The sequence below is a fragment of the Pempheris klunzingeri genome, chromosome 11 (assembly GCF_042242105.1).
Source record: "Pempheris klunzingeri isolate RE-2024b chromosome 11, fPemKlu1.hap1, whole genome shotgun sequence".
NCBI lineage: Eukaryota > Metazoa > Chordata > Actinopteri > Acropomatiformes > Pempheridae > Pempheris > Pempheris klunzingeri.
In genome coordinates this window covers 18,282,620-18,310,010 of record NC_092022.1, presented here as the reverse complement: position 1 = coordinate 18,310,010, position 27,391 = coordinate 18,282,620, and the positions used below count along the sequence as shown (strand labels likewise).

Genomic DNA, 27,391 nt, shown 5'->3' with positions numbered 1-27,391 from the left:
GGAATTCCTCAGTCAGTCTGCATGAATGTGCCCCCTCCCAAACCAAATCAACTCTGTTTTGTCCATTGCCCTGGTATGGGCCTAAGCCCCGGCCCTGCGTTAGGTTGGTTGTGAGCCGTAGTAAGAGGATGAAGTGGATTGTCGAGCACCACTCTGACTCAAGCCCTGGAGTGCCGCGCTGCCAAAATGCTCAGAGGACGTAACACTTGGACTGAACTTAAATCTGCTACTACAGGCAGCTCTGCTTATAGCAAATTTTAGCACCATGACAGGGTAAAAATGGAATGAGCAGTCACTTCCTTACCCTCCGCATGCAGATGATTTTGATTGCATTATTTAACACCCATGCCCCCGATGAGAGCTCTAACTATTCTGGAAACAGAAACCAGAGAGATGCATTACACACCCCTGTTTTTTCTTTAGTCATGTGGCTGACGTGACACAATGTTTGCATTTTTGAGTGGCATTTTTAGAACTTCTGGCAATGACGCTTCAGAGTCATGACTACTGAGGAGGACTAATGTGCAAAGGCATCAGAAATCTTGCAGGGAAATCTTGCAGTATGTCTCATGATACTTGGCGTCTCCTCTTGCACAGATATTTTTAAAAGCACAGACTAAATGTCCTAACGTCCACTTGCATGACATCACAATCAATGCAATGGAATCACAAAGTCACGTTAATTATGTTCCCAAACCCACGCCGTGCCTTCTTGTGTTAGTCTAATAGTCTTTGCTGCCCTGTGCTGGAATTTGTCAGATTCTCCAGTCGTGGTAGCTGCCCTGTTCATGTTTATGTTAATTTGTTTACGGGGTTTTTGCTGTAAGCCGTTACATAACTCTTTTATCTAGGACAGCAACTAGAGGTCTGTTTCTCTCTCGCTTTTCCCTTTTTGATGTGTTCAGTGGCCATGCGCAAGACAGGGTTGCTGTTCTTTTAACTGAAAATTTGGTTGCTGGTTCTGGACGAATGTAGAGGGAGTGTGTGTGTGTGTGTGTGTGTGTGTGTGTGTGTGTGTGTGTGTGTGTGTGTGTGTGTGTGTGTGTGTGTGTGTGTGTGTGTGTGTGTGTGTGTGTGTGTGTGATGCCTTAAGAACTGACATAATCGCAGCTCACACATCCCCCCCCCCCACCCCCCTCTAACATAAATTTATCAATTCCCAGAATTTCCTCTCGCCACACTTTCCCACTCGAGTATTTCCTCTTAGCACGCCCTGCTTTTGATGTGCCATGTCTTCATGGCTGCCTGACTTGGTAAGATGAGACCCAGAAGGCCTGCTGTAAGAAATAAACGGCTTAGGTTATGAGTAGTAGAGTGGTGCATCCCTGTGTGTCTGTGCTCTGTCAGGCCTATTGTACTGCAGGCTATAGAGCCCTCCAAGACACTTATTTAATGAGACGGCTCTGACTGTGTAATTGCAGGCTGCTCTGAAAGCTATAATGGGAGTTGTATTTTAGGGGGGCAAAACAGCCATTACTGCGACAAAATCGGGCCATGTGTGTGAAGCAAAGTCACACAGTAGGCTGATATGAGGACACACCGATTCTGTCGTGGATCAATTCACATTGTGTCTGTCAGTGTGTTTAACTCCTGGAGTTGATGTTTAATGGGGGGTCTTTTTTTGTACACTGAAAAGATTTGCAAGTAGCCCTGCAAGTGCTGCTGAGTTCTCTCCAAGGACTTTAGTCAAAGAAACAACTTCAAATCCAAGCCAGTCATAATTTATATAGTGGATAGCTTGTCAAATTGGTAGCTCACATTGGTTTTGAGACAGTTTTCTATAATTCTGTTTCTCAAAAGCTAAGTAAATAGTTTTTTAAATAAAGTTAATAATATTTCCCTTCATTTTTTTTTCATTTTCTCTCCCATCCATGATTAATTCTCTGTGAGGCCCATTACTTTTGCTCCCATTCTCTTTCTGTTTGGCAAAAGACTCTGGTCTCGAATATTTGGTTCACTAGTGCTGGGATTTCCTTATCACATGATTTATTTAGGATGTGCTGAGGCCTTTCAGAGAGCCTCGCATCACAGTCCTGGCACTCTGTCTCACCAGACATCCTTTAGCCTCTTAAATTACTCTCTTTGCCGCCCCCTCTATCATTGCTCTCTCTTTCCTCCTCACCACAGCACTCTTTGCAAATTAAAAGAAACAAACCAATCTGAGCTGACAGCTGAGTTCAGTTCAAGTAAATGAGAGTGCTGGGTGTTGGCCTACCTTAGACTCTACACTCTTCAATGCCTTTTGGCCCCATCTCAATGCTTTTGTTTGTGGTTGCTTACGCTGCATAACAAAAGCCTATTCTACTTCAGATCGTAGCTCAGAATAATCAGGCTGAGGTTGTGTGGAGTTACTGTAAACTAGACATAATTATCTCGTTTTAGCTGCTGCTCAGTGGTGATAGGGTTTCTTTTCCTTCCTGGTTTTCTGTTTCGATACAGCTGCTGGCTGCACTTCTTCATCCCTGTCCTCTCGCATGTTTCTCTTTAGAGCGAAAGAGAGTGAGAGAGAACATGAATGCGCACCCCCACCTGTGTGTGGGTGTGTGAACTTGCTGCTGAGAGAGACTGGGGCTCCCAGATAGCAATCAGAACAGAATCAGTCACACCCACAGTTAGACTTTACAGAGGGATCGGCGGTGTTTGTTTGGTGTGTATGTGTTGTAGTGATGCTAAACAATTCTTTCTATTCTTAACAGTATCTGGAGAGGCCCCAATGTGAATTGTGTGGACAGCACTGGATACTCCCCTCTACACCACGCCGCCCTGAACGGACACAGGTAGATAAGTGATGAATAACTTTGGGAATTGGGAGAAATGTCTGTATTGGAGCCTTTTTCTGCTCCTCTGTTTATGTGCTGCCTTAAATGAGGTCTGCCCTCACAAGCAATTGTCCCACTGGGAAGATAAACCTATTGATTGGCCATTTGCTGAGCCACTGTGCTATTTATTAGTGTGGTTTACACTACACTCTTTGCATTTCCTGACCTGCCCCGTCCCTTCCTTCACCTGCAGCGAGGTGGTGGAGGTGCTGCTAAGGAACGAGGCCTTGACCAACATCGCCGACAACAAGGGCTGCTACCCTCTCCACCTGGCCGCGTGGAAGGGAGACGAACACATCGTCAAACTGCTCATTCACCAAGGACCTTCGCACCCCAAACTCAACGAGCAGGTCTGGCATCACATTTACTCTGTTGTGTCTGCGCATGTGGGTGTTTTTGCTTCTCTATTAAGGTTCCGGCTTTCAAACACATTTGACATGCCGATAAGACCACGAGCTGTGAAATTACGTCAGTACTAAATTGATTTGTTCTTCATTCTGTCGAGAATTCTGAGACTTACATGTTACAACGTCAGCTGTAACTTTTTACTTCTCTTTTAATGTAAAGGAAATTTGGATACACTTTGGAACACGTTGCTTTTTAGCACATTTGCTGACCTCTAGTAGTTACTCTAGTAATTACTGATTAGATAGTTCAGTCAGCAACCACAGGAAGTTGATCATTTTTAACAACGAAATGCCACGCGTAGATTCTACTTCAGCATGGCATGCTCTTTACTGTATTTTAAGCAAAATGAATGTCAAAAAGATTCTGACCAGATTTCATTAACATCAGTGCATCTTGAGTCTGACCTCTACCGTGATACTTGAAGTGCTTTGACACCATGCTAGTGTGAGGAATGCTTGTTTGCCCTAACCATTTAAACCATTTGTTTGATTGCTTACTGCACAGACAGCCTCCAGACCGGCACCATCTCTGGCCTGTTCTGTTGGGAATGAGGAGAAATGACCCATTATGAGCTTCTCAAATGTAGTTTGAACCATAGCATTTTATCAAGCTAAACAAACTAAAAGTCAACTAGATGAAGAAGCACATTTGCCTCATTTTGTGTCATTTCTCTCTGCCTGTTCATGACATCTGATTGTTCATTAACTCAACTCTGATTTGTTTTCTCCTTTTTCATTTAGTTTGACTCATTTGTGATCAACATTCATTTGTTCATTGCTTGTCTGAACCAAAACCATCGGCTTATCATCTCTTTCTCCCTCCCAGAGCTCTGTAGACCATAAAGAGTTCAAACGCTGTGGGCCCTTTGACCCCTATATTAATGCCAAGGTGTGTACACAGTGCTTTTTCGAGTGCTTTTCCTTATTGCTGTGTTGGCTTGCTGTGCTTGGGTTTGGTGTGTCGCTGCTGCTTGCACTCTGCTGCCGAGATATGGGGAGGCTTTTAACTCTACTGACAATTGGTGCTTCCTGGTTCTTTGGCTTTCCACTCACGCTTCCAAGTTTCATTGAGATGTTAAGGTTTACATAAGTGACACTGTATAGCAACGTGCTCTCCGCCACAGGAGGTAATCACTTTGCTACATGTTACAATGCCGTTGCATAGCCTTTCGATCAGGGTCAGGAGTAAACTAGGATCAGGCAAAAATGTCCTAGAAATTTCAGTAAATGCCTGTCCTCTGAAGGCCACTGTAGCTGATTTATGAGTCTGGCTGTACATTCTTTTCTTGATGTGTTTGAGCATATCTGATATGAAAACTTGTATAATATACTGCCAGAAGCAGTGCACGTGTTGGCACCACACAGCCAGCATAAGGAGAAAATACTGACTGATACAAATCACACTACCAATTAAAGCTACAACAACCATTACAGTAATAAAAATCAACAAAGGTAGACAAATAAGTTGATTTACAGGAAGTAATGTTGTTTGCTGGACACTGGTGTATTGTTACAAATTGGGTGCCAAATAGATTAATTGCATAGTGCTGCAACTAATGATTAGTTCAAGTTTCTTGGCATGGCAAATTGTAAACGCATACTACCTCAATCGGACCAGTATCTACAGAACCCAAAATATTCATTTTATGTTGATATACAAAGGAGAAAGGTGGCCGGTTCGTTGCATTTATTTTCTTTTCTAACCATGCCAGCAGCATGGCTTTAGGCATGGCAGTGTCAGTAGGTTCACCACTTTGGTCCAGACAGGCATCTCAAACACTGTTTAATTGGTGGCCATCATTTTTGTACAGATATCCATAGTCCTGAATCATACTGACTTTGGTGATGCCTGATGTTTTCATTAGCTCCACCATGACGTTGACATTTGCGGTTATGAGTGAAGTATCTGGATTACCATTGGATGGACTACCATGGCATTTGGTACACACATTCACATGCCCCTCGGGTTACATTTAAAATAACTTTGATCATCTAGCACAATCATCAATTCAGATGCACTTTGTGGTAACTTAGTTAGCATATGTTAGCATGCTAACATACTAAACTAAGATGGTGAACACAAAGCATTACTTGCTAAACATTAGCATGATAGTGTTGTGATGTCAGCATGCTGATGTTTCATTTAGCACAAAGCACCCATGTGACTAAATACAGCATCACGTAGCGACTACTGTAGCTACAGTTGTGATTTGTTGACTGCTTGTAGACTCTGGTCTGTTCCCAGAGGACGGACCCAACATTTTTGTCATTATCTCTCATTCATTGGACTTATCTGGAGTACATGCAGCATTCCATCAGGCTTCGCTGTGTCTCAGTTTGAGCACCACCCTCACTGAACTTTATGCTACCCAGGGAAGCCCCAGTCACAGCCTGTCTACACGAGGAGGATGGCTGCTGCGCAGACACCGCAGAGCTGACAGTGTCTCTGACAGGGTTGCCCTCACAGTTCGAGCAGTGCGAGCATGTTGGTCGCTCCATGATTGCATTTTCAGCCGGCAGAGCTGCTGCAGGCCCACACAGGCCTGTAGGTAGAGCTGAACACTATTTTTGTCATGTTTCCCCTGGACTAATCTTCTTAGTGTTTGCATGAGAAGGCTTCTTTAATGCTGTTATATAGTGTGTGTGTGTGTGTGTGTGTGTGTGTGTGTGTGTGTGTGTAGATATAGGTGTATTTTTTTTTTTAACCTTAGATTTAGTTTATTCAATGGTTTAAACATGGAGTCATGTGGTCTGCTGAGATTATGGATGCTGTCTTAAATGTAAACTGTTTCAAGATAGTTTGGGAACCACTACCTGGTCATGACTGAATAATTGAAGCCTTGTTATGAATAAATCAGAAACACGGATGAAATGTGGATGCTCTGGCTATGGTCATGGTTGATGGCATCATGTGACTGAGTGGGCTCTCATCACACTCCAGGACCAGAGCCATTTCATGAGGAGGAGGAGGAGGAGGAGGAGGAGGATGGGAGGATTTCAGTGTAGCAGTCTCTTTGCATCAGCATCAAAGAGAGAGTTCCATGCCACGCTTGTCTGTGTGAGTGTGTAAATGGGTGTATTTGCCCCTCCTTCTCTGCTCCCCACCTCCCATTTGTGCTTGGGAGCTCGCTTTGCTGAGGAGAGGAAGAGGTGGGACGTTGTCATAGTAACCATGTCACGGCTTATTGGGCGTACAGTGGTGGTGAGTGACCTAGTGGAGAGATGAGGCGTTTGTGCAGAGTGACCTAGCCAGACATGAAAGGTGTGTGCTGAAGCATTAAAGTGGATGCAGGACTAGTTGGGTGACTTAGTGGGTCCCCTTAAGGGACGCCCAAGGAATCACTCTGGGCTGGATCCAGTTCTCTGTCATCCTGGTCCAGGAAGCTAACCAGACACAATGTTTATTCATTATATGTCTGTGCTCTCTCTCTCCTGCTGATGGTGTCTTGAGTGGGTTGGCCACTTTGATCTTTCAAACGCCTCTGTCAAGGAGAGCTAGCCACTGACCGCAGTACCCGACCTGGACTGACCCCACCATCTGAATACTGGGGTTACACAGGTTCAGGGCATACTCCTCTAGAAATTTACTAAAAACAAGCTGAAATGATTAGTTCGTTAACTGATCTGGTGATTATTTGCTAGATTAATGTATTGTTCTTTTGGTCTGTAAGATACCAGAGAATGGAGGAAAACACCCAGCAAGATTTCCCACAATTGTGTCTTTTATTCAACCAAACAGTAAAAACCCCCAAAATAACAATTTCCTATCACATGAGACAAAGAAAAGCAGCAAATTCACACATTTGTGAGCTGTGAGCAGTGTTTTTGCTTGATAACTAAATTGAACAATGAAGCAATAATCAAATAGTTGCAGGTTTAATTATCTGTTGATTGACATTTAATAAATCAGTTAATTAATTGGCTAAGTGTTTTGGCTCTGAATGTATTAAACGTCATTGGTCTCTTGGTTCAAGCTCAACTGAAGATTTTCTGCATTTTTCTGTTTTCATATAATTGAAAATCAAATAAATTTAGATTCAGAACTGAAACAAAAGGGAATGACTTGAGAAAATAATCTGTAGATTAATCGACAATAAAAAGAATTATTACTTGCAGCCTTAGTCGACTTCCTTTTAAGCCAAATTTCATAGTTTGTTGTGAAAAATAATCTCATCCAAGGAATGATGGCGAAAGGCCTATCTAATCATTATTAACATTAGATTAATACTTCAATTCATTTCATTTATTCTGTGAGAAAATTATACGAGAAAGTCAGTATGCGAAAACTGAATGTATATATAAAGATTGTATAGGAGACCTGACTTCAGTAGAGACCATTTTAATGAATCTCCTCATTGACCTCTTTTTTTGTTAATTACCATACATTCTGTGTATTTCTCCATAATAGGATATAGCCTTTGGTCTGCCCGGACTCATATCACGCTACCTCTCACCCGTGTTTCATCTTCCTATATAGGTCACATGTCTAAAACAATATATGTTTAGATGACTTCCTCTGACCCAGGCTCTGATATCTTGGTGCTTAGACATTAACATGAACACCGTCATACACTGTACATTACCCCGGACAAATTCAAATCAAATAAAACTGATGCATAAGATATGTTAAATAAATTATATTTAATAACAGTACAGGCAAAATACGCTGGCTTTAGATGGATATATGCTCATATTCAGGCTGGAAATAGATCACATGTCTTCCTGTCAGGCTTGGTGTGCAGCATCTCAGAGGGCTGACACAGGAGAAGTTTCTGATGGCAGCTACAGAAGTTATTTCCTCGGACTTGGTCTCCTCATTATCAGTGGAGCAGAGTCCCCCCCCACTTCCTCTAGGCCCAACACTCGCAGTCCGCCAGCACGCTCATTTATCCCCTCCAGTCTGTCACTCCAGTGTCCAGCTCTTCCCTCAACAACACATCACACCCCCTCCCTTTACCTTCTGCTCTCTGCTCGTCCTCCAGGAATTGCTCTCGTCTGTGTCGTGCCAAGAAACGGTTGAAGCACTTTGATGAGCCCTTGAGGGGACGTGTTGTTTCTGAACACAATGATAAGGATTTCTCCATCGTCATGCATTTGTAACTTTCTGGTTGTGTTATTGAAGGAGGAGGGTTACTGAGCAGAGTTGGCATCTAAGATCGCAAAGTATATAAGGTCAGTTGTGTTTTGTGAGTTTGTCATTTAATCAAGTGAAACCCAAAGTGGAAAAACAACCTTTCCTGTAAAAGGGACAAAAAGTTCACTGTATAAAAAATTATTATTTATGGCAGGAAGCCAGTTAGACATTAATTTAATTACCAGCCTGTTTACCGTGGTATGTGCCACAATATCCAAATAAAAATCCACAATTAGTCAGCCTGTATTTTATTGTTGTTTCTGAGCATTTAATATGGAAAGAGCAATAACTTTTAGACAGGTTCATTTTCTGTCAGTTGACTAATCAATTAAATTACTATATTCAATGCTAGACACCCATTTAGCATTTGTAGACAATATATAAACTTTTAATAAATGGTTTATAACACACTATAAGATAGTTGTAAGCAGATATACCCTTTATTGGAGGATAGTGTTAAAACAGATAATGAATGGTAATTTAGCAAGTTGCAGTTAATGATAATATATGTAATATATCTTCATAGGAGAAGTTCTAACTATTGAAACACTGAATTAATGAACTCTTAAAAATGTCCTAATATCTGCTTGCAACTGTTATTATGCAGTGTGTTATAAACGGTTAGTTCAATGTTTATGTGGTGATAAATGCTTAAGTAAATATGCAAAAAGTCAAGACTGCAATTGACAGCTGGATAACAACAGTTTTCTCTTATGAATTTGAAAATGGTAAAGATACCCTGGTGTGTCTGTGTGTGTGTGTGTGTGTGTGTGTGTGTGTGTGTGTGTGTGTGTGTGTGTGTGTGTATGTGTGTGTGTGTGTGTGTGTGCGTGCGTGCGTGCATTCATACAAATTGTGGCTCTCACAAACACACTGGGGATTTCAGATTGTGACAGTGGGCACGGGCATGCAGCGAGCATAGGCAGCCCCTTTGGCACACTAGCTGCAACAGCTGCTCAGCCCACCCCTCCACCACCACCACCACGCCCACCCCCCACCCCCCCCTCCCCACTACTACTACCACCACCAGGGGCCGGGGGTGACGTAACCGCTGCCTCGCTCTGCTGTCAGCCAGGGCGTCACGTGACAGAGGTCGCTAGTCAAACTGTGTTACCATCTCCCAGCCCCAGGTTGTGAGAATCACAACATCCTACGTTCTCTCTGTCACTGTGCGCCTCTTCCTCCTCCCGAGTATTCCTCAGCATGCAAACACAATGGAGGGTAATCTCCAGATGTTCCTGGTTAGGGCAGGGTTTATCAATCAGCAGTGGAGATCTTAATCTGGTCTTGTTTGACATGCACTGAGGTCTAAATCAGGATGGGGTTTTATGCTGTCTGCAGCACAGTAAAGGACAGGATTTTCATAAAAAAACATGTACTGTCCAGGAAGTCTTGGCTGTGCCATATGAATTCTAATCTCTTTCCCGACGAGGCTGCTAGCCATTGGTGCCATTTTCTGCAATAGCCTTCAGAGCTCTGTCTTGTTGGTACATGATTGTTTGACTGCTCACGTGGGCAGTGGTAGCACAGTGGAGATAAGGCCGTTCTCTTAGCGAGATGTGCGATTTGATGCAGGAACTCATTTAGTCCTTACAAGAATATAAAAGCGTTGCACTGAAAATCACAAATTAATCTAGTATAACAATGTTTTGAAATGTTTTGTTTTTTTGCTGTAGGGCTATTGGTCTGCCAGAATTAGTTTCAAAACCAAGCTACCCATTTTTTAGTTTCCCTTATGCCATGTTTACTTTTTAATAAAAAAAATCACTTTAATGCCAGATTTCTTTATCTCATACTCTTGTACGCAGATATCAAACAGTGTGTAACCTCTTTTGCCCACAGGAGCTGTAGAGCAGATAGATTTTTTAAGTTGCTGCATTTCAAATTTCAGCATCAGTATCTATGAGCATGATTTTTGCATGACTTTCAACAAGCAGCAATCGGCACAAATGGTTCTGAAATCTCAAATTTTCAAGCACTACACAGCAGCTAATGAATATAGTATACTGCACAGGACAATTTGCAAAAAAATGTCTTTGACTAAAAGCATGCCGCACCATATGTGCCTGCAGAAGTTGAACTACATTCTGTATGTTCTCCACATAAATCACAGAAATAAGAGACAAAGAAGTCATAAGTTTGTCTCCAGTGGGACTGACTTTTGTACCCACGAGGTGAGCAGATCAAAAGGCCTTGTCAGAGCACAGGTGTTGGAGGTGCTGTGGAGCTCCTTGAGAGGCCCAACAGGCCCCTGTGGGAATAACACAACATGAGTAGCACAGCTTGCCTCTAAGAAGGCGAGGCTCAGTGTCTCATTGCTGCTCGTTTCCTATCAGTGAGTCAAGTGGCCGGTCAGCCATGTTTAATGTGATCAGATGTCAGCTGACTCATAGCTATAGAGCACTGACCACCACACTGGTAGGAGAGACACATAACATGATCACAAGCAGTGGGCTGAAGGTATCATTCCACTGCATTTCTTTTTACTGCACCCGTTTCATGGTTTAGTGATACACACATTTTACATAATTTCCATTGGCCTTGTGTTGGGTAGTTAGTCATTGTATGCTAGATTTCCTTGGATTACCAATGCAGCAGCAGACCTGCATATTTGAAGAAGTGAATCATTTTGATGTAATCACACCGTGTGCGTGTTTGCCCGCTGAAGTCATCTAAACACTCAGAGTAAATCTCTGTAAGAAGCTGTGTCAAATGCTTGATGGTGCGTCACAGATAGGAGACGGCATGCTCTTTTTACGTGCGGTCTGGTCATTTGTCTGTGCGTGAGTTTGTTTTGAGCCAATGTGAATAATGCAGAAAGGAGAAAGAAGTACACAAAAATCCCAAATCCAACCGATGAAACCAGCCAGGCAGTGAGAACGGAGGTCGCTTCGGGCTCCTTCTCAGAGAAAGGCTGTTTCCAACCCTTTTTTTCTCCATTTGTTTTGTTCATTTAGCTTCACCCAAGACAACAGTGTGTTTCCCCCCCCTCTATCAGCCTCTGTGTCCCCTCTGTTGATAGGCAGGTGTCGTTTTTTGTTTCTCCGAGCTCCGCCTCCTCTCTCCGCTCAAGCTGTGACCTGCTTTGCCAGTAGAGTACAATACTCACTCTCTCGCTCTCCGTCTGAACCCCGCTCTCTCCCTCCAACAATGAAGGAGATACCTGCTGATCCCATCTGGCGCCAGAGCTTTGGGAAAGTCTCATTGAAGTGGCGAGTGACACCTGTCTAAAACTGACCCGTTGCCCCGTCCACATGATGTCCTGTCTTCAGTGGCACAGCTGGCATGTTCCTCTGGGAGTCACTCAAACTGGCATCATGCGTGTCCATGTAGGGGGGGGCTTCTCATGCCAGCTGTCAGCCCTTTGTAGGTTGCTCTGTGTGTTCCTGGAATGACTGACTCCCAGAGCATGTGGTTCCACAATAGTTGGTGTTATTTGCCACACCCATATGTGAACAGAGCCAAAGAGCTGTACGGTTATACAGGTTTTATTTGCCAATCGCCGAGATTCACATGTTTGCAATTCTGTCACACCTTGAGAGACTGCGAGCAGTGATTGTAATGCTCTTTTCCACTGTGCTACTCTCATGTTATTTCCTACTGTAGAATATTATACTATCCTATACTATAGGATGGTGTTGTAATGGTTTTTTCCCTATACTACAGTTCCCCCATGTCTAGGTGCAGTCTTACTTATGACTATCCATGTTGTCATTGCGTGTTTAGTTGTTTGAACTGGTCAGGAGAGTATTCCCACACCATCCTCTCAGTTCATCTCCTGGATTGGAGGGGTTGCCCCCTGCTGGCTGTTCACGATAGAGATTATCAACAGTGCCGGAGGTCATCAGGCCTATCAGACATTGATCTTGTTGCTGCAGTCATTGGATCCAATAAGCACCACTTATTTAGTTTACATTGTAATTACTGCTTTAAATAGCTGTTTGTCTGCTTGAATGCGAGCTTGTTGTTGCTGCAATGAAGAAGAGCAAATGGCCAAATGTTTGGTTGCAAAGATAAGAGAGGTTTCACTTTTGCACAGAACGTGAATTACCACAGTGTGAATGTTTTTAACAGGAAGGCTGTTGATAGGATTTTTATTCAGATCTTTACATAGTCCTCTCCTCACTTCTTTTCTAAGTTCCAATGAGCCAAATGAGATATTTGGATATTTGGGCCATGGGAAATTGCATTTTCACTATTTTCAGACCTAACAAACCCCAAATTGAGTATGAGGATACTGTGTTTGCTTTTCTGTACTGTCATGCGGTCTTTCTCTCTCAGCTGCCCTAGAAACCCAACAGTCAAAATGCAGTGCATGTGGAAATGCAGCCCTCATCTCTTCCCTTTTATTGTCTAATAACTAAAACTCAGATGATTGGTGCCTCTGGTGTGCTCTGATGTGTGAGCAGAAGCAATAGTGCCTCATAGATGTGACAGCCCATGTTGATAGGACAAAGCTAATGGGCCAGGCCTCACTCTCTGTAACTATAAAATGCCAGTGATGTTCTGACCTCTTGTCCAAGTGGCCCATGTCTCTGCTAATTCCACACCTGTCTCGGTGTTTCTGCCCCTCTGCTGTCACCCTGCTGCCCCTGGCACTCCATGCCATCCTCAACACCTGTCCTCATTAGTCTATGTGTGTCTGCCAGTCCTCCACCCACCCTCTCCACTCTGCCAGATACCCCCCCACCCCCCAGGTCTCACTATGTGCTTTACTATGGTGGGTGCTTTTTCGTGACCTTTAGTCTTCTAATGTGGCGGGCTCTATGCATTGATTTGTTCAACCTCACGACGACTCCACTGAGTTCTTACTTATTCGCAAACATGACTCAGCCAACGCCTCTTCTCTCCTTCATCTTCTTTATGACGCACAGTATCTTTTTCACCTTGTGTTTGACTGTTTTTCTGTTTTCCCGTGCTGCTCCTCACCCGTTCATCCGCCCCTAACAGAACAACGACAATGAGACACCGCTGCACTGCGCTGCCCAGTATGGCCACACCCAGGTGGTGCGGCTGCTCCTCGAGGAGCTGACAGATCCCACCATGAGGAACAACAAGTTCGAGACTCCACTGGACCTGGCTGCATTATACGGCCGCCTGGAGGTAGTCAAGCTGCTGCTCAGTGCTCACCCCAACCTGCTCAGCTGTAACACCAAAAAACACACACCGCTGCACCTGGCATCTCGGAACGGACACCTGTCTGTGGTGGAGGTGCTGCTGGACGCTGGCATGGACATCAACTATGAGGTCAGTCCTTATCCAGATGAGTGTGTGAACTTGAAAGCTTCAGTTTGCAAATGTTTGTTAATATGCTGTCATGGGCCAAATCACATTGGGTTACTTAATCTGTTCTTGCAGCACTTCCTCTTGCTACTTCCCACTAAAGCTAGGAGATTAAATGTAAAACTCTTAAGCTCTCAGTTTGCAAAGGAACTGCAGTGGTATCAAAGCAGAGCTGGCTTTGCTCCCCCTGGTGGGCCCTGTGGCTCTGACTCTGTACAAAACTGTGCCATCCGTCTGTGCGGAGATACCATTCCCTTTTTACTCTGTCCTCCTTACCGCGGAATCAAGGGTGTGGAGTCTGTCTCATGCCCTTCAGGCCTTGCATCCTGCAGGTTTTAATTAGCACAGCCCCGTGAGCTGGAAAATGATCTGCTTTGATTCCTTAACCACAGAATTGTCAGAAGAGAGGTGGACCGGGTGGTGGGCACAAATCCGGTTGTCGCCATACACTGTTTATCTTACTAAAATGTGGCTGCTGGAGCGGGACCGCCGCGGGTTGAACTGAGTCTGATTCATCTGTCAATCGTAGAAAGAAATAAACATGAGCTTTAATTTTCATTAGAATCATATTTGTGTCACACATGGGTGTTTGTCCTCTCCTTGTCCCAAATCTCTCTCTGTGCCTCTGGCTCTTAATGCTTCTGGTTTCGTTTTCTGCTCAGACGGAGAAAGGCAGTGCCCTCCACGAAGCAGCCTTGTTCGGGAAGACGGATGTGGTGCAGAAACTTCTCAGTGCAGGTCAGATTTCAGTACCACGCCAGCAGTGTTTGAATCACTTGCTGCTGTCCGAAAAAAATCTACACACGCTTGACTGTTATCTGCACCAACTCTTCATCAGGTGTGGATGTGAACATCGTCGACCAGAAGGGCCTGACGGCGCTGGACACTGTCAAGGACATGCCCTCTCAGAAGAGCAGACAGATAGCTGCTCTCATCCTAGGTGAAGACCAAACGTGACAACAGAGAACTGTGATGGGAAGATTTCACATTTACCAGCTGTGATACAATCAGTGTATGTTGTTGCAGGTCACATGACTGGAAAGCCCCCCGACATTGACCTCCCCCCTCCACCAGTCCCTCCGCCTCAGGAGAGTCCTAGCCCACGGAAAAAGGGTGAATATACCAGATGTTATAAAAGTTGGATGTTTGAACTGTTGTAGCAGTGATTGTGTCAGCAGTTAAAACAGGAAACACAGAGCAGGAAAATACAGTAGTAGCAATACAGTATTTGCAATGTGTTCAGCTAAGAACTAACAGCGTACCTGTGAATACTTCTACATACGTTTCGACTTGTGCTGCAGGTGAACTGGAGAGGGTGAGTGAGTTGATCTCGGGGCTGGCCCCGGGGCCAGAGGAGGAGAGCCCATACGAGGCTCTGTTTGAAGCCACCTCTTGCCACTCTCTGGACAGCCTCACCAGCGGCAAGTCCTCTGACAGGGACTCTGGGCGGCCGGACAGCGACGCCGGCAAGGTCAGCAGTTTAACTGAAGCCCACCCTCACGCACGAACATGCACGCATGCAGGCAAAATGACAAAGCTTATCACAAGGTTTTAGAGGAGATGAAATGCAGAGCTCCCACTAGAGGGTGATAGTGGTCCTCTATCCACATGACTGAGTCTCAAACCCCTCCAGCATCACACTTCTTGTGGTGCAGAGTTGGTAATGCAATGCCTCTTTTAGCTTAGTTGATGCAACGAACTAATGATAGATTGATTGGCAAATGTATATTTATTACATCTTATTTTCCTGATAAATTACAGAAAGATCGCTTGGTCCACTCATCACATCCTGGCCCTGGTCATGAAGAAGAGGTGAGCTCAGAGGTGACCTGCTAAGATCACAAAGACAGCAGAAACATGTTGCTATCAAACACCACAGAACCTCACGTGTTGTTTTCAGCACGGTACACGCAAGAATCATGGCAGGATGGTCATGTCAGTACGGCTGCCTTTTAAAAGTTAGTTCTCTTGAGAGAAAAGTTAGTTCTTCGGAGAGGTTTGTTAATACAATGTCACACAGGCTGTTGGAAAATGATTAGCTGAGAAAGCCAGTACTTTTTAAGCCACAAGCCCTGTCATGACTGTTCTTTTCACGGCCGCTGCTCAAATCAAAAGGCTTCATAATAAATATTCATCCCGAGTGCGGCATGGGGTGCAGGCAGCAGGGGCGTAAAAGGAGGAGAGGTGAAGTGGAAAAGGAGTGAAAACAAAACTAGAGAGTCTGTCTGGCCTCAGCTGTGAATGACCATAGAGGGTGCATTGTTCAAGTGACATTAATGAAGTCTTTTTGAACCGAAATGTCTCCTAAGTTTCCATTTTACTCGTTGAAGAAAATATTTGGATCTTGAAATATAACCAGCTTTGGGGAATGCTTAATAGTAAGTCATTCCAAACTGTCATTGCATCTTATTTTCTTTTCACCTTCTTTTCCCCCACTTTCTCCTCGCCCCTGCTCTCTTTGTGCCCTTTTCTGCAGGCTCTGTATACTAACAGCAGTATTGACGAGAGAGGCGAGCCGGAGGAGGATCACACATATGAGTTGTTGCTGACTGCCCAGACCAAAGTCCCACCACCCAGCCAGGAGTCCCAATTCAATAAAGGTAATGGTGTGTTTTAAATTTAATTCAGAGGGAGGAATGAATTAAACGGAAACGTGTATATTCTCAGTATTTCTTTGTTTACAAAGTTTAAAAAAAATTTTTTTTTAAGAGCTGTTATGGTAAACTACATACCCTCACTTTAGCTGGGTTTATTTTCCACAATAATTCTTAAAAAAAAAACTAAAACATAAAGTGATGCTGTCTGAGCACAACAGACCCCTAACCCTCACCTGAATACATTCCTATCCTAACCAGCAAGTGGTCCACCCTTGCCATGACTGTGTGTGAGAGCAGACCCTCCTCAGTTGTGGCTGATGAATGGCACTGCATGTAATTGGATTAAATGGGATTAAATTAGGAAGCCATTTGGATCCCTAGCTGTTGATGTAGATGTTTTAAAACCATCCCCTTGGGCCTCCCAGCTTAGTCAGCTTCCCAAGGACCATTAGAAAACGTCACTTAGCCGAAAGGGTTGGAGTTTATTCGCTGATGTCACCACGCCTCCCCTATGTGGATAAATGATGGCACTAAAAAAAAGGTTTCTTCACTATTTTGCCTGCTCCACTCTTGAGTTGGACAGAAACGTTAACCTGTCCGTTTTCCATCTGATTTAAACCGCTTCATCATGTCTGCGTAGCCTGCACTGTTTAAACAGCAGGGAGATTAATCTGGAGTCTGCCTGACTTGTGGCCCAATATGTCGCCATGCATAATACATGGTTTCATTATACATCACTTTCACTGTCTCTTAGCATAATGTCTCTCCTGACAATCAGAACTGGCATCACATTGTCTGTAACTCTGAATAGATGAAGATAACCTTTAGCTGGTCCTCACTGCTGTGTTTTCTGTCTCTTTTTAGATGAGAACACCACTATACAGTTTTCCAACAGTGTCCTACCTCAGGTAAATATAACATCCTTCCTTTCATTCTTATATGTTTTACATCTTTACTCCTCCATGAAACAATAGGTCTCATTTTGGCAAACCCTTTTCTCATTTTTCACGTCTGTCTGTTGTCAAAAAACTCAAATAAAATCCCCACGAATGGAGTTTTGACAGTCAGAGAACAGTATCCCTGCTTTAATTTGACTTGTGTGGCCATATGACCATAGCAGGTTATATAATGAAGATAAAGGTCTCCTTACAGTCAGAAATGGAGTCATATGTCAGCAGAAGACAGAAGTTGTCTTAAACTGGCCCTCCTAACTGTCCGCCTGCGTACGCCTGCCTGGTATATTTATTGTCGCATCATATCTTATTTTATTGCCTTTTTCAATTTATCATCCAGTTAGCAGCTTTTATTATTCCTGCCACCCTCATACAACCCCACCTGCTGCCCACATTATCCGCTCGCATCTTTTATTTCAAGCTCCTATCGGATTAGCTGTGCTCCTCAGTTGCCTAATCATAATAAATGAGCAGCATGGTGTCCTCTCCACTCTAATCTACAGCCTTGTGAGCCGAGCCACAGCATGGCCGATAGAGGCAAACCTGCCAACAGCACTGCCACGCAGACAATCAGTCTGATAGCCCCTTCCTTTTATGTTAAGCTATCTTAATAATTAGCCTGGCTTATTAATTGGTTAACTGTAGATGCTAAAATGATTTGGCAGCACAGGGAGTGTTTGGGAGGTAGGTTTTTAATCGGCAAGTGTGAGTAAACTCTTCTCTCTTGTTCTCTGTCCAACTTTAGCGTAAACCCACTGCTCCCAACGACCTCAGAGCCCCAGGCAAGACGAAGGACACCCTGCACCTTCCTGGACGGGTGGGCCCTCGGACACCAGGAGGTGAGTCTGACCACCAGCCTCAGATTTTAGTAACCTAATAAGGAACAACCACTGCTGCTGGCACTGCTGTGAAGGAAGGGAAAGATGGACCGGACACACTAGACCTTAAAGCCAAGCATGTAGACGAAATGGGAGAAATGCATTTTAGTGTGCAGGGTGAGATTGGCAGGCTTGGATTAGCCCTGCCAGGATATGCATGACTGGCATTCTCAAGAAGCAGAGCGGATTTGTCTTGTCTGGAGCCGGCTGATTGACATTCCCTGGCAAGTGGGCAAGACTCGTTTTTCATATCCAACGTGAAACTGAATTCTTGATCAGATTGTGACATTCCTATCTCAGTTTCACATCCCATGTAAAGCTGGATATGCCACGTCATCCAGTTAAGAGTGGAGTGGAGGTAAGCAGCATGACCTCTGGATTTTTGCAGACACACATACAGATATTTGTATTGAATAATCATATTAAAGCATGTTTACAAAAGGAACTCTGGAGAGAAGTAAGGTAGGCAAGCAGATTTGATTGTGCTGTTTACAGGAGGAACTTTCTTTTGTGGGAAAGAATTTTTCATCCCAGATAAAAGAAGATATTTTATCCCAAAGAATTTTTTTGTTTTAGCTGTATTCCAACTTGACCTTCTTGAATTTATCGCCTCTGATGATGATAGCTAGAATTCAGAAGCACCTTTTTAATTTGATAAACAACCCTTTTGGTCCCTTTTTATGGACCAAAAGGGTTGTTGTTGGCAGGAGGCAGGAGCTGGCATGTAATCATTGTTTGTAAGATATCTAGTCATCTTGACACAACTAGAGGATTCATGCAAATGATCATCAGATGTTTAACCCTAATGCGTTTAAACATTAAATTTGATGTTTAATGTTGGACAGAAGCACCACTCGTATTTGTTCTGCCACAGGACTCAAGAATTGAGTCAGTGAGGCAGTTAATGTTGAAAGGCAGACGCTGTGGGGAGTGAGGGAAATGTGAAACACGTCTTGAAGCACGAAGGGCCCGTCATTTCTTTTATTCTTACATATTGTCCAAAGTGACTCAAGTTATGCTGTTCCTTCCTGTTTTTAAAGCCACAAAAGCCACAAGTATGATTTATGTGCGAGTTCCACTTTTTGATTTTTGTTCTTTTTTCCGTTTTTCTGTGTAGATCAGCAAATTATAGTTCCCACCTCAGTATTTTTTATGTATACCCACACAGCTGGCTGAGCTGAAGTATTAAGTTCTGATCATGTGGCTATGGTTGTCATTGTGACTGAGGTGATCTGAGGTCTATTTTTTCCCCCTGTGTGGGACAGTCAGCGACCAGGCCTTAGCACTGTAGCAGGTGGAGGAGATATATGCACAGTCAGCGATACCAGGGTGTTTATTATCTGTCACAAACATATTGCTGTTCTCAGCAGGAATATAGTGTTTCCCAACAGATTTCCACCTCTGTATCATGTTTTATAGCATTTCCAAGGGATATTTCTTCAGAGCAGAAACATCCTATGATTCTCCAGATAATAATAAATGTGGGGTTTCCGCAGTGCACAGTAATGAACAGCAATAATGATGAAGCAGTTCTAAAGAATTGGTTTTAAATTTGTAATTCTATCGTCTAGTAAGTCTATTTATATTTATTACTTATTGTTCACTTAGTTTTACAGTCATCCATTCTTTTCTCCACACTGGATGTGCAGCTGTGTAGTTTCAGTGCCCTCGAACGCCAAAAAGCACTGGTTGGGACATTTGGTTGATCCAAAGCTTAAATGGTTGCTTCAGAAATACACAGTTGTTGCTGTTGCTGTTATGAACTGCAATGCCACAGGTGGATGCAGAGAAGCTGAAGATGGAAAGCACCTGTTTGGCAACAACGGCACCTAGAAGAGCAATCATATTACACATGCAGTGAGCATGAAAGTTAACCCAAATACTCCAAACCATTGCTTTAACCAGACGTTAAAACAAAGACCATTGTAAGTACCATAGTTTGGTTGTTCAATGATTGTAGTGATGAGTTTTACTCATGAACATAATTTTCCTATCATGTGCATGATAACAGGGACTATTTCTTCATTAATCTGTACCATCTATAGCGGTATCTCTTTACTAGTTTTACTGTAAATGTCCAAATAGCAGTAAGATTGCCCTTTGTTCCTTATTGACTTTCTGCAGTACGTGACCCAGAGTTAGAATTGTCTTTGAATTTACAATAAAAACAGAGCAGAGTTTCCACAGGCATAGCATGAATTGACTTTGGACTATGCGGATGGTGGAGTGACAGCCAGTAACGGCACTGCAGTGTCTGCAAAGCAAACATGACATCATTAGCAAGATATGAGGCCGTCTTTGCCAGATGAAATACACATCCCACCTCTGCGGTGACCTCACCCATCAACAAGACCTGCAGTGGTATCAGATTGCGCTTGTACACGTTTTCCACCGTAGAGGTGTTTGAGCAGGGGGTACAGCGTGGTCTCAGCAAGGGTTAACACCATGTGAAGCTGTTGGAACCACATCGATGTGCTCATAGGGCGTTCACACTCCCTAGCTGCCAAGGAGAGTGTTGTGGGTGTTTGGCTTTGGTCCTTACATATGTGCGCAATACGCTCACTCACCCCTTATAACACACACAAACACCCACACACATTTTCTCTAGATGTTGCAGTGTTTAGAAAGGGGACTTAGGGTGTTGTTTCGTACACTGCAAATGGCCCCTGAAATGGTAATGGGGGAGTTCGGTGAGTTCACGTGTCAAAGAGTCAAGTGGTCCGCTTCCTCCCCTCGTGTACTGATATGACTCCTTCACAGGCAGCTCTTTTGATGTTTTCAGTGTTTGAACAGCAGGTTGAGAGATAGCAGAGCTGAGCTAACTACAGATGGTTTGCAGGATGTCAGCCGAAACTCTTCTGTGAAGGACAAACAAAGTGTAGCAACAGGTCACTACTTTTCTTGTGGTGACACTGCCCTAGATTCCCTGTCACCGAACACCCTGACCCTGTCACCCTGGCAGAAATGGCCCACACACACACACACACACACACACTCACACACTCACACACACTCACACACTCACACACTCACACACTCACACACTCACACACTCACACTCCTTCACCATGTGTCACAGTGCTGATTATCAGGAGTCTGGCTGCTGGAGGATGGGGCGATTCAAATTTCCATTCCTGAGCCATCGTTAACGTCTAGAATTAGAAGCTAGAAAACACAGAGGGCTGCTGCTCACACGGCAGACAACAACACGCATCGCTACGGTGCAAAGGAAATTACTATAGAGCAACAAAGACGAGAGATTTTTCTTTAGTCACTTCGCAGATGACAACAGGCACTATCATCCCGTGGCTGGTTTGATTGTGGAAAAGAAGCTTATGTGGAAGTAATTCCTCGGGGAGAGGGAGGAGGGAAAGCTAATTGTTTTTAATTGCTCTTGCCATTTGCTCTCATCAAGGAGTTGTTTTTGTTGGAGAAGGCAATCAAATGTAAGTTTCACTCCTCTTGGTGATATTTCAGCCATCGTGTTTACTTCCTGTTTTATACTCGGGTGTGTTTGTTGTGTCCTGTGGATACTGTTGTAGTAGTTATGCAAGTGTTTGCATGAGAGTTTAGTCAGTAGCTTGGGGGAGCTCTTAGTGTTGGGTCATTTTGGGAAAATTGACCTGTGAGGTGAGTAGAGTCACACAGATGACTAACCTCAACTCCCTGTTACAAAATCCAGGCAGTGAGGCACCAGTAGATAGACGTCAGATGGCTGTTATTTCTCCAGCCAACATACGCCTTCTCCTTGCTCTCTTTCTCCTCTCTCTTTTTCTCTCCGTCACTCCTGGTAGGAAACAATTACAGATGTGTTTCTGGGCTCGTGTGGGCGGTTTCTTATTAGCCCTGCTCTACAGATCTGCCCCTCAGTTAGAAGTCCGCTTTCCAGCCCTCACAAACTGCTCTCCTTCTTCACTGACTTTGCCCGTTCCTTTTTTCTTTCTTTAGATAACTCCCAGCTCAGCCAGGATCAGGGAGCAGGTGTCCCGGAGCAGTTCACCGGCCTCCTGCACGGATCATCCCCTGTCTTCGACTGCCGCGAGGAGCCCTTCAGGCTTCCAGGTGTTCAGCCACCCAGCCAGGGCCTGCCATCAGAATCAAGAAAAACTGCCAAAGCAAAGGTGGAAGTAGTAGCAGCAGCCGCGCCGCCACCTAGCCGTCCCAGTATGGCCGCCATCCTGACAGACTGTGATCCAAAAGCAATTTATGCAACTGTGAACAAGGAGCCCAGGGACTTGGGGGCTGGGGCTGTGTCTGCTGTTAGGATGCGCCCTCCTGGGGACCTGAAGCTGGCACGCAGCCTCTCCAAGTCTGACTCTGACTTGCTCGTGTCGCCTCCCAGTGAGGAGGAAGGAGGACTGGGAAACCGTAGCGAGTCTGTTTCTAACTGTAGCACTGGCAAGAAGAGACTTGAGAAATCTCCCTCTTTCACCTCAGAGTGGGATGAGGTAAGTGTTGATCTCACCCTATTTGGCACATGAGCTGTTAATGTTAGCACCTTTTGGTGCCTTATTCTTTGCTTATACTGCACAAAGAAATACAGTCGACTACAGGTCAATAGTGACTAATGTGAAAGGTTTTTAAAGGTTTTATTATGTACAAATGCAACAGGTGCTTTGATAATGAAACTACAAGATGTTTCATCAGAATGTAGTAAATCAGTTGGATAAAACTTATATTGAAAATTAAAAAACTTGACCCCAGGAAGGAACCTAACAGACAAAATCAGCTGCCATTGGGTGAGAGGCGAAGTGCACCCTGGGCTCATCACCAGCCAATCACAGGGCCAACACATAGAGACAGACAACCATTCCAAAAATACAAATACAGTTGCAAAGCATATGTAAAAATATTTTGAAACAGAATTTAGTGAGAGTCTTGTTTCTCAAAACCTGTCATGAAAGCAAACCTTTGTTATGTGGGATGCTTGCGTTATGGTGTCCTGCTGCGATAATACATCAATTCACAGACACAGAATTGATGTATTATTATAGTACAATTTATTTATTTCAATGGTTGATTTAGAACATGATTCCAAATATATGCAAGCTGTGCAAAATATTATCTAGGATTCCTCTTAAGCACATGGTGTCCTTTTTATGCGACAGCCATGGTCAAAGGCTTTTTTGTTTTCGAGTTGTCCGTCAGTCCTTCCATGCTTCCCGTTCTTGTGAATGTGATTTTTCAGGAACGCCTGAGGACATTTCTTCAAATTTTGCACCAGATTCCACTTGGACTCAGGGATGAACTGATGATTTTGTTGGTCAAAGGTCACCGTGACCTCACAAGACCCGTTTTTGGCCATAACTCAAGAATTCATTCTCTGATTATGACAAGATGTCACACAAATGTCTCATAGGATAAACTAATGAAATTATGATATTCTATATCCAAAAGGCCAAAGGTCAACTTCACTTTGACATCATAATGTTCTGCAGAAAAAAAAATTTTTGGTTGTTATTTAACACCATAACTCAGGAACAGAAGGAGAGACAGTGACCATATTTTACATTTAGTCAGATACTGAACTGGTGACACTAGTCTTGGGTCTGGACAGACATTGATGTAAACAGCAACAGCAAAACGCAAGGCCCATAAAACTGATGACATGAAAACCTCAGTATCAGCTGTAAACAACTCTGTTGACTGTAGTGAGCTTCCACAAAGCCCCTGTTCTTGCTCTGTAAACTCAAAGCTGTTTACCCTGTTGTCCTGAGGGGGATGCTGTGCAATTCAGCTCTACCTTGTTTTTGACACAAACCTTCAGCTAACAAAATGACTGTGATGGGAAAAAGTGAATAGTGAAAGCGTTTAGATTAGTATAGTCAACTATTCTATATTCTACTCATTTTAAAGTTCATACTTATATTTGGAGGCCCTTCTAGAACAGGTTTACATGGTTTAATGTTCAAAACACATCATTTGTCTCATAGCAAGCATGGCTGCTGCAGCTGTTTTCAACCTCCGTCTCAGGGAAACAGAACAATCTGCCACTTCGCTTTTGCATTCGACATCTTCGTGTTAACGTGAACTGATGTTAGTGAGGATAAAAACAATGGCGGACAACGAGGTTTAGTCAAGAGGTTTTTAGGAGATCACATGACCAACAGTCATAAGGGGAGCAAAATCTAAACTGAGCGTTTTCACACATGGTTACTGAAAGATTGGGCAGCATGAAAAGAGCGAGGACGGTCCTTATTCAGAGTTTGTTGCTCTGTAGGTACACATGTTTATATTGGGGGAAAAAGTGCATTAAAAACATTAAAAAGTACATTAAAAAGTTCATTTTGTATAATATGGGATTTTTAAGAAATGTATTTTTGCTGCTTGTGTTCTACCAAAAACTGTATTATTCTTTATATTGCAAAATTTACTTTACTACCTTAGATTAGTGTGTTTTTATTTTCCCAATCCTGCCTTGTGTTTGTTATCATGGTGGATATTCATAACTAGATATACCCCTCCATTCAGCACTTTAATGCTTTGTCTGGTACGTAGATAAAGAGTTGAGTCGAGCCTCAGAGAGAGGAGATTAGAGGAGACAAGAAGATGGGGATAAAACGACAGAGAAGCTGAGAGAGTAAGACAAGAGGCAGAGATTTGGAAATTGAGATTCAGAGAGAACATACAAGCTGCAGTTCTGTCCCACACAGCTCTTGTCTCCTTCTGTTGCAATGGCTACAAAAAAATCTGAAACACAACACACAAGAAACACAAGTATAGGATTATTCCAAGATTTCTCAAAAATCCCCCCTTTTTTCTTTCTAGACACAAGATACACAAGAAACATCACTTGTATCACAGAGACTGTAGCATTAGAAGACGCATAACAATGAGAGGTATATGCAGTCATACGAGCCTGAGCAATTAGCATGGCTTCCTCTTTATGCTCTTTCGCCATCTTCCTACACCAATCCTCTTATTGTTAGTGGGATTAATGATATCCTTCAAGCTTCTCAATTAAGTGTTAGCATAAGTTATCTACTAGCGTCTCACTAGTTTCCCCTTGCATTGTGGATATTCTGCCACTTTGCTGCTGCTGTACCACAATGCAGGCTAGTTCATGAGAGAGGGCTTGCACGCTGTATTTATGATGCCAGATAAAGCCAATCATGGGCTCAGATAGCACTGCTAATGCTTTCTCTCCACACCGAGGAGATCATGTTGCTGCCTGGTATTCCTTTACATGACTCTATCAGAACAGCCACGGTGAGCGGAGATAATAGCGGCTTTGAGGTCGATATCTGGGTCGCTTTGCACCGCGGTTTGCATGCAGGTGGTCAGAGTCGTCCACTGCTATGATCACCTCACTAGCCTCTCCATTATTAGGAGGCAGGCAGAGCGGGCCTGATTTGTGGATGTTTTGATTGTGTTTGGGGAAATTGAATGAAATACAATACGTCTCTGCAACGCTCGGATAACTTCTGGATACAATTATTACACTGTTGTGCTGAGATTTTCTAGCTTTAAAGACTCCAGTCTGAACTGTTTGGGACTACACAACACATGACGGAACCTGAGCTATGTGTTATGTGTTACTGTTGCAGCATTTAGCACTGCCATGTAATGTTGATGGTCTCCTCACTAGACGTTATTGTTAGATCTTTTCAGGTCTTTTTTACTCACCTATACAGCAAAAGTGTGACTGTATTGTGTATTTCAGCTATGTGCAGCTATAAACTGTGCAAGTGGACTCTTAATGCTGCTGCAGTTCTGTGCTCACTGAGAGAGGCTGATGTCTATAGTTGAGGTCTTTTAAGGGCCTTTAAACAGCAGATTGACCTGATGTTTGCTCTGTCTGGAAACGCTTGGATGGAGGGGGGCCAGCATTCAAGGCCTTGTATAGAGGCTTGTCAAAGTTCAAAACACCTCTCTGGCCTGAAGGGGAAGAGCAGCACCTTGGCAGCACGACTCACTCATTCTTGTGCACAGTTTGTGTAACCTTGTCTTTGGGACTTTATAGCTGCGAGCACCACACTGAAGGATTTCGCCTTGATCTGCTTCAGCATTCCAGACGTTAAGCAAGCATCAACAACATTACTTTAGTTTATAGTTTTGTCAAAGTCTGCCAAGGGGACACTCACTGAAAATGAAGTATTTGACTAAACTGACCTCCAGTACTTCTTCGTGGTAATGAGGGTCAGTACAAAAAAAACTACCATAGTATGACTTGAATTTTTAGGAACTGTTGTGTAATCATTCTGACATTCCTGGAAACTGTAACAATTTGAGCACAACCGATAAATCGACAAGGATATAGGCTCATTTCAGATATATCGCCACTAAATGGCAGGAAAATTAAGTACAGAAATGCCAATGAAACAGTGTTTGGTTTTCCACCAGAGAGTAGTAACAACTTTTATGTTCATCTGTAAAATGTCCTGCCCAGTACATTTTTCGGTCACAGCTGTTAAAAAAACAAATGTTTATGTATGTTGAAGAAGTCTGTAAAGAATATTAATTAGATTGATAGGAATTAATGAAATAGATTGATATAATATTATATCAATATCAGCATCTGCAGAACAACTACAATATACAAGTTATGTTTTTTGTTTTTTTACAAGATTTGATTTGTTTGGATTTTTTTTTTTTAAAGAATCGTGACCAAGATATACATTAAGCAGGTCTAGTTTCACAGATTGGAAATCAGCATGTCAGTCCTCTGTAGTGTGTCTAAATGACCTCAAAACCAGTTGGGCATTTTTGTGTGCACCAGTCTAACATCTAACATTGGCAATTTACCAGAACCTAAAGAAAAACAAAAAAATCCACAGTCGTAATGAAATACTTAGAGAAAAGTAGTCGCTGCTCTCAAGAACATTGTGGTCCAGTTGGGTAATAAGGTCAATAAAAGGGAACATTTTGTGTGCTTGAATCTTTTAATTCCCCTTCAAACATTTGGGTCACAGGCAGGGCACTGTACAGTCTAATTATCCCGTTTAACAAACACCTCACCTCCTCAGACTGGATCTGAAGGATGTGGCCTCAGAGCGTGACAGGATTAAGACAGGCATGACATTACTTGGTCACTGGAGAATGCTGCTCTTCCCCGATGCCCTTAGCACCCAGCCAGTAACAATCCTGTAGCTCTTCTGTTGTCTTCTCCTGGGGCTTCTGCACGGATGAACTGCACAGGGCGAGCTTGAGAATTGATCTGGTTGTAAAAGAAAAAGGCTGCAGAGGAGGAGACAGAACAGAGAATATCATTGTCCTCTAGCACAAGCATGCCCTCCCATGTGGCAGGAGAGCAGGTTGCATTATTGGCTTCCAACTGAAGACAAGATCCTGTCAGTGAGAAGAAGATACACTTCAGGCAA

At 43.4% G+C, this 27,391-nt stretch overlaps 1 protein-coding gene across 4 annotated transcripts in view; it reads left to right on the top strand.

Moving 5' to 3' along the window:
• Positions 1-27,391, top strand: part of LOC139209402 (ankyrin repeat and SAM domain-containing protein 1A) — a 62,399-nt gene that overhangs the window by 7,820 nt on the left and 27,188 nt on the right. For 3 of the 4 annotated variants that reach the window (XM_070839097.1, XM_070839096.1, XM_070839095.1), the window contains exons 2-14: positions 2,697-2,777; positions 3,013-3,169; positions 4,053-4,115; positions 13,311-13,607; positions 14,306-14,381; positions 14,482-14,583; positions 14,670-14,756; positions 14,945-15,114; positions 15,405-15,455; positions 16,120-16,243; positions 17,105-17,148; positions 17,939-18,032; positions 22,020-22,519. In XM_070839097.1, coding sequence (XP_070695198.1) covers positions 2,697-2,777; positions 3,013-3,169; positions 4,053-4,115; positions 13,311-13,607; positions 14,306-14,381; positions 14,482-14,583; positions 14,670-14,756; positions 14,945-15,114; positions 15,405-15,455; positions 16,120-16,243; positions 17,105-17,148; positions 17,939-18,032; positions 22,020-22,519 — 1,846 coding nt within the window. The remainder of the gene's footprint in view (positions 1-2,696; positions 2,778-3,012; positions 3,170-4,052; positions 4,116-13,310; positions 13,608-14,305; positions 14,382-14,481; positions 14,584-14,669; positions 14,757-14,944; positions 15,115-15,404; positions 15,456-16,119; positions 16,244-17,104; positions 17,149-17,938; positions 18,033-22,019; positions 22,520-27,391) is intronic. The other variant, XM_070839098.1, reaches the window with a different exon arrangement.